Source organism: Eurytemora carolleeae, unplaced genomic scaffold (genome assembly GCF_000591075.1).
Source record: "Eurytemora carolleeae unplaced genomic scaffold, Eaff_2.0 scaffold7, whole genome shotgun sequence".
NCBI classification, from domain to species: Eukaryota; Metazoa; Arthropoda; class Copepoda; order Calanoida; family Temoridae; genus Eurytemora; species Eurytemora carolleeae.
In genome coordinates, this window is record NW_019396407.1 from 780,584 (window position 1) to 791,998 (window position 11,415).

General features: G+C 33.8%; 1 protein-coding gene and 1 long non-coding RNA gene across 2 annotated transcripts; both read right to left on the reverse strand.

Annotated features, from left to right (window-relative positions):
- Nucleotides 1-2,217: 2,217 nt before the first annotated feature.
- LOC111702709 (uncharacterized) lies at nucleotides 2,218-4,805 on the reverse strand. Its single transcript, XR_002765470.1, has 4 exons — nucleotides 4,773-4,805; nucleotides 3,405-3,460; nucleotides 3,255-3,305; nucleotides 2,218-2,292 (listed from the first exon to the last, which is right to left on the reverse strand). It is a non-coding gene; the product is annotated as an uncharacterized LOC111702709 (long non-coding RNA).
- Nucleotides 4,806-6,622: 1,817 nt separating this feature from the next.
- Nucleotides 6,623-10,273, reverse strand: LOC111702712 (uncharacterized). The gene is made up of 9 exons (XM_023474482.1): nucleotides 10,196-10,273; nucleotides 9,649-9,709; nucleotides 9,216-9,340; nucleotides 8,112-9,153; nucleotides 7,990-8,044; nucleotides 7,535-7,659; nucleotides 7,364-7,412; nucleotides 6,950-7,023; nucleotides 6,623-6,889 (listed from the first exon to the last, which is right to left on the reverse strand). Exons 3-9 carry the CDS (start codon nucleotides 9,328-9,330, stop codon nucleotides 6,700-6,702), a joined length of 1,650 nt encoding a protein of 549 aa, XP_023330250.1. The 5' UTR covers nucleotides 9,331-9,340; nucleotides 9,649-9,709; nucleotides 10,196-10,273; the 3' UTR covers nucleotides 6,623-6,699.
- Nucleotides 10,274-11,415: the final 1,142 nt, after the last annotated feature.

Sequence of the window (11,415 nt, forward strand, 5' to 3'; positions counted from 1 at the left end):
CCCCTTCTCTTGTATTTAGTTCCTGTACGGAAACCCCTTCTCTTAAGAAAAAAAGATTTTTAAGGTTTCTGAAAACGTCACGATCAATAATACAACTGTGGCTGGAGAAGTAGTTTAACTAGGTCTAATAGATAACTAGTTGAGTTACATCTCTCTGAATCGTTTCGCTATTTGTTCAAATACTTCTTAGCTGTTCATTAATTCTGATCTCTGTGTATGTAACCACCCCCCCTCCCCCCTCCAATCTTCATCCTTAATACCATAAAGCAGAGCTAGATATATGTTCACATAGAAAATCTCATATTTCTTACCCAAGCTGTAGAATAATGTCTAAATTGCCCCAATCTTGTAGTTCTATTATCCCAGTAAGAGCTGCTGACAGCAAAAACACATTTTTCAGTCACAGACTGTCAGGTTTACTATATCAAGGAGATAAAGGATGGATGATACATTTAGTCTCAATAGAACACTTAACCAAACCCATACCATAGACCTGCACATATATACTCAGAAAGTTTTACATCTTTATAACTTTCTTGAAAGGGATTATACGAGGTTTTTCAAGTGAACCTTCATGAAAAGATAACAATGCCCGATTCAGAACGGTCTATCCCCTTGAGACCTTTCTGTGAAAAAAACATCTGAAGATAATGTCGCTTTTCTGGGTTCAAAAGTTTTAAATTCTGATAGTTTCTTTATAATTTTTTGTAAGTCATTTTTGTATAGAGAACCTATGTTTGATAATTCTTAACATTGATATCTAATTCATACTTGATCTGTTGTAGATCGGTCATTGACACCTTTACACGGAGGGTCACCTACAATTATACTTAGAGTCCCTTTTAACAGTTTTTCTTCTTTTATTCATGAATAATCACTCCTGTTTGCCGAGTCCATTATAGAGCCTGATCCAATCAGGGTTCAGTCATGTGTTTGTTGTCTATTCTGAACCAATAGAAATAGTAAGGCGGTATCATTTATCTTTCAATCTATCTCATTATCCAATTAGAGATATGAATCCTTCAATCGGCGATATCAGTAAATGAAAATATTTACTTCTACTGAAACTATAGTGAATACTTTTCCCTACCTATCAATTTAGAAACTAAAGAAATGAACGCTTGTCTGAAACTTTAATTTCATCGTTGCAACCCGATGGGGTAGAACTTTACATATTTAAAACTATGAATTCTGCTAAATCAAATCTCCCAAGTTTGAAATAGCAATGGTTCACACCGTAAGGTTGCAAATATATTGGAGGAGAAAATAAGAGTTGTTACTCATACTGATGTCTATAAATTATAGTAGAATCTATCTATCTATTTATATAATTAAGTAATCTCTGTTTTGGTGTTTGATTGTACGATCTTTACTAATGACCCCTTGATGACCCATTTACCTCAAATTTTGAAATGAAAACTATAACCACAAGATAACTCGATTTGAATTTTAGGTGGAGGGTGAGAACTAATTGAAGTGAAAGTTGAGTTTCCAGGAAAAGCTGAGTTCTGCAACCAGGCGTGCAACTAGAGGGGGGCATGGGACCAGGCCCCCTTAGCCTGATTAAGAGGGGACATGCCCCCCTTAAGAAATCTTGCCCCCCCCCTGTAGGGGCAAGAAGTCTTTAACAGGGGTCCACATAATAAAAATAATAGCTAATTTTCTCGAAAATTTGAAGAAAAAAATGCTCCACAGTAATTTTTTTGTATAGCCGTACACTCTTTAAGCAAACTCAAATACAACTATAACATTTTTCAATATAAGCTCAGATTCTTTTTATTTTTCCCCTTCTTTAAAAATGCCTCCAAATTTGGATTTTTAGAATTAAACTCACACATTCTTATTCAAATTGCTCCACCAGACTTAAATTTACCCCTTTATTAAACATGTGTTAGCCCTTTTTATTTTTTTTAGAATGTCACCAATTATTTTTAAATTTGCACCAAAATTTTTTTTCCCCCAAATGTTTTATAAATACAACCAACTTTAAAATGTACAACCCTATCTAAAAAAAATGCCCCTTTTTATTTTGATAATGCTCAAAAAAATAAGAAGTTTTGTCCCCAACAAAAAAAACTAACCCCTAGTTTAAAAAGATGCTCTTTATATATCTTATATATATGCCATTAAANACTTTGATCATCCAATCGTTTGAGTTATAGACATGCTTCATTGAAACGAAAAATAGGATTTATTTTGGTTTTTAATAAATTAATTTTCCTACTTGTGATACTTCTGTTGACAGTGATAATATTTTCAGAACTTTTCTTACAAACTCCCTGGCGGAATACTCTGAAAGAGAAAAGGATTCTGTTTCGAATGCAAGATTTAGAAACAGGTATTTCTAACTTGATTGTGTTAGGACTTAAAAATAAAGTGGTTAAATTACTTTAACAACAAAGATAGTGTTTAGCTTAAAAGGGGCTGTGAGCGATAATTTTAAGTGACCCTACATGCAAAGATAGCAATGTTTAGTTTACAATGGTGCCCTTGAAACCTTTATATAATCACAAATGTGGAAGATTACGTTGTTTTCTGACTGGAAAATTGTTAATTTCTGTGAATCTCTCCAGTGTTACTTATGAGCAAAAAATAGAGAACCCGCAAATGAAAAAAAAAAACAGATTAACGAAACAAATCAAATACTTTTAATATAGTAAACACCTACTCCATAACAAGTTCTCGTACGTATCTATCCAGGTACAATCCGTCCGCTATCAAACTCAACTAGTACTGACTCCCAGGCTCTAAATGGCATACAGGGACACAAGCGTAGCTATCAAACAGGCTATATATATAGATCGATCCGAAATGATGGGAATGATCCACTCTAAATGCTACACAGGGAAACAAGTCGAGCTATCAAAATAGCAATATGTCGATCCCAAATGATGGGGAAAATCCGCTCTAAATGCCGCACTGGGACACAAGCCTAGCTATCAACAAGCTATATATCGATCCCAAATGATGGGGACAATCCGACCTGCTTATCAAAACATGTTTCAGTATAGCTATACACTAATTTATACATAATCAGACAAAGTTTTAAGGCTACTGTTGTAAATCGGGCATTGTCGTCTTTGCAAGATGAGTTACTTGAAATTACGCTTACAGTCCATCTAAATAATAATATTTCTTTAACGATAAACTTTTTACTGAAGAAACAACTTGGTTCTTCTAAATAGATTGAAATGTAGACATTATTTTTTTGCAATGTTTATGAAAAATCCAATATATTATTGTGACCACTGTACCTGCAAGAAACTACTGTGGTTCTAGATTCTATTTGTTTACTGTCCCTAGTCCTTTAAAAAATACTGAATTTTAAAGTTTTACATTTTTCAATAGTAAAGTATTAAAAAATAAAAAAAAATTTTGTTTAAGAATAATATTATAAAAAATACCTCTGCGAAAAACTTGTTATCGCCAGGAACAGGATTGATAAAACTTCGAATCTCATCTGGATTTTTAAAAAAAGAAAATTATTATTTCTAAAAAGTTTTTTTGGGGTGATTTCAGTAAAAAAACAGTGGTAGGCGATTAATCAATACAACGAAGATGACTTTTCCATTTAAGTTTTAATTCTTAACAAGCTTTTTTCTAATTAAAATTTTACCAGTAATTAAAGAGAAGCTTTTTAAATTAACAGCTTTATAACCTTTTTTTGTGTTATCTAAGAAATCCCGAAGTTTGAGAGCTAATAATTCAGTTCTAGCATTTTATTAACTTGGCAAGAGAATAAGAATAGAAAAAGAACAATAAAGAAGAAAAATATAGAACCAATAATAATGACGATTTGGAAGGAATCAAAAAGTACAAACTTTTTTTTCAGTGATTCAATCTTTCAAATGTTTATCTCTTCTCTCTTCCTTCAAGTTTTTATAAGGATGAGAGAGTCCTGTTGCCAAGTTTTCATATAAAAAGGTGACAAACGATTTGACAAAGGGAACTGCAAGAGACATTTATAAAGTTGGGAAAGGGGGGGAGGCACCAGTAGCACAACACCCCTTCATAGCACCATTCATTAGCACCTTACTACTTCATAGCCGGAGTGGGGCCAAAGGCCCAACATTCCTAAATTTAAAGAAAAGCATCCCACACTCTTAGCCCGGCCAATTCAAGCGCAGGGACGACTCATTGTATATTTTCTGCATTCGAAATTTGAAAAATCTAAAGCCTACATTCTATTTTATTAAAGTTTCATAATGTACGGTGTTTTTCGCCCCTGAACCAATAGGAAACCTTTATCAGTTTAAAACCTGGCCAAAATAATCAAGAAATATCATTTATCAGAAGAATGCAAAAAACCTTTGCCAATATCATGAAACTTCGATATTTTTTAGAACAATTATAATGGTTTTACGCATGCAACGCTTTCATTAGACATGTTTGTGTATTTAAAAAAAAACCTTTTTTTGTCTTTTCAATGAATCCAGCTCTTTACAAGAAATGTAATTTTTTCGGTCTCGATGGATTTAATGCCCTCTCTGAGAGAAAATTATTAATTTCTGTGAAAAAGAATTCCCATCTTTTAAATATGATATTCTGATAAGGGAATCATGGGTTGGTAATGTATGGTAAAAAGGTAACAAAAATGAGGCCGAATTTAAAGGATTTGAGCCACGGATTAAATTTAAGCCACGGCTCAAATATATTTGGTTCCACTTAAAATCGCATTCATTGTTTCAAGATTTAAGCCGGCGCTGAATTGAAACCGGTTTTTGGCGGATTTAAGACGCGGCTCAAATTCATTAAATTCGGACACTGGTTACCTTGATCAACACCTTCAAACTGCCACTGAACTAAACAAACAAACAAAACTTTATTATAATCGTCTTAATTTCTTAAATTTGCTTGTTATTCAGTAATAGCGTAGGTAGGAGTTTTCAGAGTGAAATTTCATAAAACAAAATTGTGAATTTCTTGAAATTATATTTCCATTAAAATGTTGCAGTTATAGAACAAGTACAACATGAAACCCCAGTATTTAACAAATCATGTATACGTCACTGTTAATAAAATTATATACTTAAAAAAATGCACTGTTTCTTATAAATTTTTAAATTCCAGAAATCAAAATTGTGAATTTCTTGAAATGATATTCAAATGAAATGTTGCAAACTTGTGCTGAATAAATATTTTTGTTCTAATAGCATTATGTTTTTTTAAATATCAGTTAGAGCATGGGCACATCTACATTATGAAACAAGACATTCGTATATAGGTTCCCTATAGCCGGCCAAACGAATGGACCGAATGGGCTGATATATTTTGAATGAACCCTTGGGTACCGTACGGGTAACATAGAGTAAACAATTCTAAAAATGTGTTTTTCAAAAATAAAATTTAAAAAAAATTCATTTTTTTTTATTCCACGGGCAACGCAGGGCCCTTCAGCTAGTACATCATAACGCCCTAATATATAACAAGTCCCTTGATAAATCATGAACGCGTCCCAGATAATATGAATTATCAACTTTAAAATGTGGTAGTTTCTTCTATTATGAAAGAAGGGGGGGGGATATGGAAAAGTGTTAAAAATGTTTGATGTTTGTTCCTAGTTGGCTGAGAGAAGCTTGTCAACTGAGGGATGAAGAGATCTCGACGCGACAGGAATCTTTGGCTGACGGATAAAGAGAACCAAGGAGCGGCGTAGGAATCACCAGCATCTCCGGCTGTTTTAAATAAACGGCACAATTAATCTTGCTAAAAGGGGATACTTCAATGTCATGTATTTCCTTTTATAATCCTGGATTAATAAAAGTAAATTTGCATAACTGAAATTATTAAATTGGAGGCAAAAACATGTATTGCATGAGTTGAATAGCAAACTGCAATTCCCAAATGATGGGGAAAATCCGCTCTAAATGCCGCGGGGCAAAAAATAATTGCCCTTTGCCCCCCCCCCGCTTCTTGAATGTCTAGTTGCGTGCCTGGTTTCAACATATAACTACATAATATCTATTTGTATACATATATTAAAATAGTACTTTTGATTGTTAGCTTGGTTTAAATATTCTTAATTGAGTAGATTGACTTTTGTAAAGAACGTTTGCGCTCCGGGTAATGCTGTGTTTCCAAGCTGGTATCTATGAAGATTGAAGAAGTTATGAATAGAATTAACCGTTCATGAATCATGAAGAAAAAAAACAAAGTGAGTGGCCGGGCAGTGTAAAAGGCTAAAAAAATTAAACCTTTTTTTAAAAAATATTTTTAAAAAATTTTTTTCCCACAGGCAACATCGGGCCCTTCAGCTAGTATGCTCATAAAGCAATAAGTTTTTTCATACAGACTTAAAATTTTAAAAGTGTAACATTAAACTCCTGAAAATATGCCTGTCAAGTAATTAAAACATTTCATAACTTGTATCTGAACATTAAATTGATTAGTCTAACGTTTAATACATGACATATGAGGGTGCAGACTGCAGAACCACCATGATCCTCGGCAAATTACTTCCTGTCTCCTGCTTCGCACAAGGACCTCCAAGCCCAGGAAATCATCTCCACTTTAAATTACACCAAACATACTTTCAAAGCCTTCATTCTTACATTACATTACATGATAGGATTCCTTTTAATTTCCAATTTGGTTAAACTCAACCATTCCTTGCAAATTGAAATTATTCAAAAAAAATTTTATTTTGAAGGAAACTGCATCAATGTGTTCAATCAATTTTTTGCAATAATTACTGCATAGTTATTTAGGTCCTCGTTTTTCTTGCTCTTTGGCATGACCATGTGTTGGAGTCATCTTTTTCGGCGCCATCTTTGAATTTCTATTTGCTGCTACACGTGGTTTGCTTGAGACGGATCTAGCCGACCTGGGAATCTTGACCAATGAGAATCCAGCACGTGGCTGATCAAGCTTCATACTAGACACAACCCACCTATACAAAAAACAATAAAAAAATTTTTTGAATTCTGATTTATGGAGAGAAAAACGTTACCTTTGACCAGTGAAGATTTCAATATCATCAAGGTATTCTTTTCCTTTCCTTCCCTCCCTCATACCTCCCGCCACCTCAATAAAATACTCAATTTAATCAGAGGTCTAAATTTTAAGGCTATTCATTATTAATCAATGGATCAGTCAAATATTGATATCTCTAGTTGTCCTAAAGTAAAGTCTTCTTGGATATTTAACTTATCGTTCGGAATTGAAAAATGTTACAGTAGATATCAAAATAATTGTTGCAGATAAGCACTATCTTAAAGTAAAGTTTGGACTCCAGAGGAGATAGAGTTTTGAAATTATGTTTTCTAACATACTCAAACATAAGTATTTTGAAATAACAAATAATTTTTGTATGGTAAAAAGTTTTTTTGAATATATGAATTCATCACATTAAATTTTACATTACCATTAATTTCCCTTTGTTGATCACCATAGCGTGGTTCTGTCTACCTGACCTAGAATTAAAAAATAAAATCAAACTTTAAAAATTTTCCCGAACATCTTTATTTAAAAATCAAATATTTAAAATTAATATCTGAACAATTATGTGCATAAATTTCATAGAAAAGCCAGAAACCTGAGGCTAGGTAGATTGAACCAAGATCCAGTTTCAGTATCGTAAAACTCAACAGAGGTCATGTTAGAGTCCTTTTCGTTTTCACCACCAGACACTACTATTCCCACTCGACCATTCAAAGTTGCCTGAATTTAAAAATCAGTTCAGATTTTGTTCCCAGTGACAAAAACAAGGAATAGTTTCTTTGGTCTGTGAGTCTTTAACATAGTAAACTGAAATTTTATGATTTTTTTCTTAAGATTGCAAATCATAAAATTTAGTTCTTTTGAAAAAAACCTTAGATTTAATTTATAAAAATCATTTCTGCTCTTTTCCCAGTGACAAAAAAAGGATAGTTTCTTTGATCTATGAGTCTTTAAACAAAGTAAACTGAAATTAAATTCATGATTTTTGCAAATCTTACAAATTTTGTCTTTGGGAAAAATACCTTGGAAAAATAGCAATTGATCTCTAACCTTAACACAAGCATGCTTTCTGCGCCCATTGTTTAATCGGTTGAGGGAATACCACCTGCAAAAAAAAAAAAATTCAAAGTATTATAATAAATTTTGCAAAAAATTAAAGAAAAGAATTTTACTTATTCGAAGAAGTGTCCAACTTCAAGGCTCTGTTTTCTCTGCCTTTTCCTCCTGTTATAATGACCTCCTGACCGCGGGAACCTTTTAACGCCACAGTACAATGTTCAGACACTGCTGTGGGCATAGTCATGCGGCCCATTCGTTTCCATCCTTTCTCTGGTCTTTTGGGGTCAAATAGTTCAATGCTCCTCAATGACCTCATTCCATCTTGACCCCCAGTAGCCATCAGATACTTCCCCATTTTAGTCAAAGTACCCCCTTTGCGGTAGGTAGTCAGTTTTGCCCCAGTCTGTTTCCAGCTGTTTGAGTTAAGGCTATAGTCATAACAGGATCCGGGCTTGTAAAGGTAACCATAAGGGGACAATGTTGAATACCCATTGCTACAAGATGTAATAGCTCTTCCTGTATATGCTGCAGACATTTCTCCTCCTCGAGTTACTTGTGAAGGCATTGGTGCAATTGTTATAGCTTGAATTGCTTTAGTAAAACTGCTTAGGATATCTACAGCTGTCACTGCGCCATTAAGATTCATTCCCCCCATTGCACAAAATAGAAATATAAAAGTTGGGGAGGAGGCAGCATTAGATGTAGGTTGTGGGTTAGCTCTTGGAAGTTCTACAGTGTTCCCTTTATCATCGTTCAAAAACCCTGAATCAATATTGATATCTTCATCTGCAACCTCTTCTTCATCTTCCATTTCTTCCTCTATTTCTAAAGGCTCATCATTCATTGTCTCTGTTTCAAATTTATCTTCAGCTTCAAACATTCTTTCCTCTATTTCATTATCAAATTCATTTTCCTCTTGGAAATCGATGGAGTCTGGGGTTGCCACATCTGTATCTGCATACTCATCAGCATATTCTTGAAATATGTCTTCGTCTATTGTTACCTCCGCATCATCATAGCTGTTGTAATCTGTTTCCCCTTGTACATTTGGTTTAGAAACTAAAGTGCTGTTATTTTTAGACTCTGATGAGGGTCCAAATCGTGCCTCTGTGTCCAATTCAGATATTGATGTAGACTGGATTCCAGAAATCAATTCTAAAATTTGTAAATCATGACAAAGCTAGAATTTGGAGAAAAAAAAATTTTAGATCAATGACCTGGACACAGCGGTCCAACACAGACCCCCGCACAACCAAATGTACATGGTTTCTTAGTTCCTGTAGTCGGAGCAACCTCTTGTTTGGCTGCCAAACATTCAGTTATTCTCGGCATGATGGGACCACTGGAAAATACCATCAAAATTATTAGTGATGCAAATGATTGAGAGCGACTTTCTTTAAATGAGAAGGTCCTGGGGTTTGTACCCCAACATAAAAAGAGTGGCATGTCTGATTCAAAATGGTACTATTACAAACTTGATTTAATCAAGCTTGGATGCAATATCAATAATCTTCTTTTTGCAAATTAGATATTTTTACTTATTGGTATTCATACACAGTGAATTACAGATCTCCGCTACAGAGATAATGGAGGAAATAGTAAGAATTAAACACTTTCAAGCTAGAAACAGTTCAAGTTCTAAAAGTACACCTGATGCAATCCTTACAATCAGACAACTTGCCATTGCAGTCCTTGAAGAGAACACATTTCCCAGGACCGAATTTAATTAATTTGAGCTACATTGCTGAACTACCTACAGCCGGTTCAAATTTGAACCACTGATTTAAAGTTAAAGATTAAGGTAGGAAAAAGGGCCTTTAGCTAAAAGAGAGAGTCCATTACTTTTCTATTATTTGAGCTACAGATATAAAACTTACATTTTTGAAAAGCCCTAAAAAATTAATGTGATAACATGACTCACACGTCAAAATTTGTCAAAAATTAAAATATACATACTTCCTTATCATTTAAATTAAGGGTCTATTGTTTTAATGAGCAGGCCTAGGAAAAGAACATGTATTACACTCATTTATCTCAACTCTAAGGGCAACATCATTGGGTGAAAACACCTCCTCCCCAATTTATTTAATGGCATCGTTTTGATAATTCTGTTCTTTCCCGAGAAAGAACAATCGTTCACCAGCAAAGTCGCTCATCTCTAGTCGGTAGACAATTCAAATTAATTAAATTGGGTTCCTGGACTCTTCGCTTGACTCTTCAAAATGTGTAAAGGCAGAGCAGCCAGGGGTAGAGTAGCAGAACTGCTGGCAGTTAGCTGAATCTAGAAATATACACAAGTCAGAACTTTGGGATTTTAAATCGGTTCATGTCCACCAGGGGCGTAGTCAGAAATTTGTTCCGGGGGGCTTAAATTTTTTTTCTTTCCATGGGGGCACAGAACCTATTGGGGGCCTGAAAATCCCCTGAAATTCATAGATTTCACTGGTCAAGGGGGGGGGCTTAGTCCCCAAAGCCACCCCCCTGACTACTCCTCTTTTATATACACTGTAACCTCAGCTTTGGTTCATTTTAAGTACCAGGCCAAATTTGAATCAGCTTAAGCAAGCTGTACAGTACAAATACAGACTTGTAAGGCAAAACTGGACGGTATGCGCGCTGTCTTAATTAACCCCGTTCGATATATAATGTAATTTAAGTTGTTGTACTAAACCTTTGCTAAATGATCTATCTTAAGATGGATTTCTTAAATAACCAAGGAATTAAACTTTAATTCTTAGATTTAAAAGTTAAAACTGTGAATATCGAGATCATTATTTTGTTCCTTTCTTTATAACCATTTTAAAGGCATTAAAGGAAAAAAACATAAAAACGTATTTGTCAAAATTTGGCATTGATATTTTTCGGTTTGGATATTGTATATGTCTTAGCAATTTTGTTTGATGTAAAACGTCTTTTTTAATCACATTAGTTTCAAAGTGTTTAGCTCAGAATGCATACAGCTGAAGAGATTATAGTATTTCTATCGATAAATTCTGTCAATTTTCCTCCTTGTCCCTGATGCATAAATCTGCGAATTGCAATCGCAATTTAATATTATCACATTTCATAAATAAAAACAAGAATTTATCGCTAATTTTTCCTCACATAAAGGTTCAATGATTTATCAAAGGTCATTTGAAATTTCGTAAACAGGTCCTTTAGTGATACAGATACTCCTATTTAGTGATACAGATACTCCTATTTAGTTATACAGATATTTCTATTTAGTTATAAAGATACTCCTATTTAGTTATACAGATACTCCTATTTAGTTATATAGATACTCCTAATTAGTAATACAGATACTCCTATTTAGTTATACAAATACTCCTATTTAGTTATACAGATATTTCTATTTAGTTATATAGATACTCCTATTTAGTTATACAGATACTCCTATTTAGTTATACAGATACT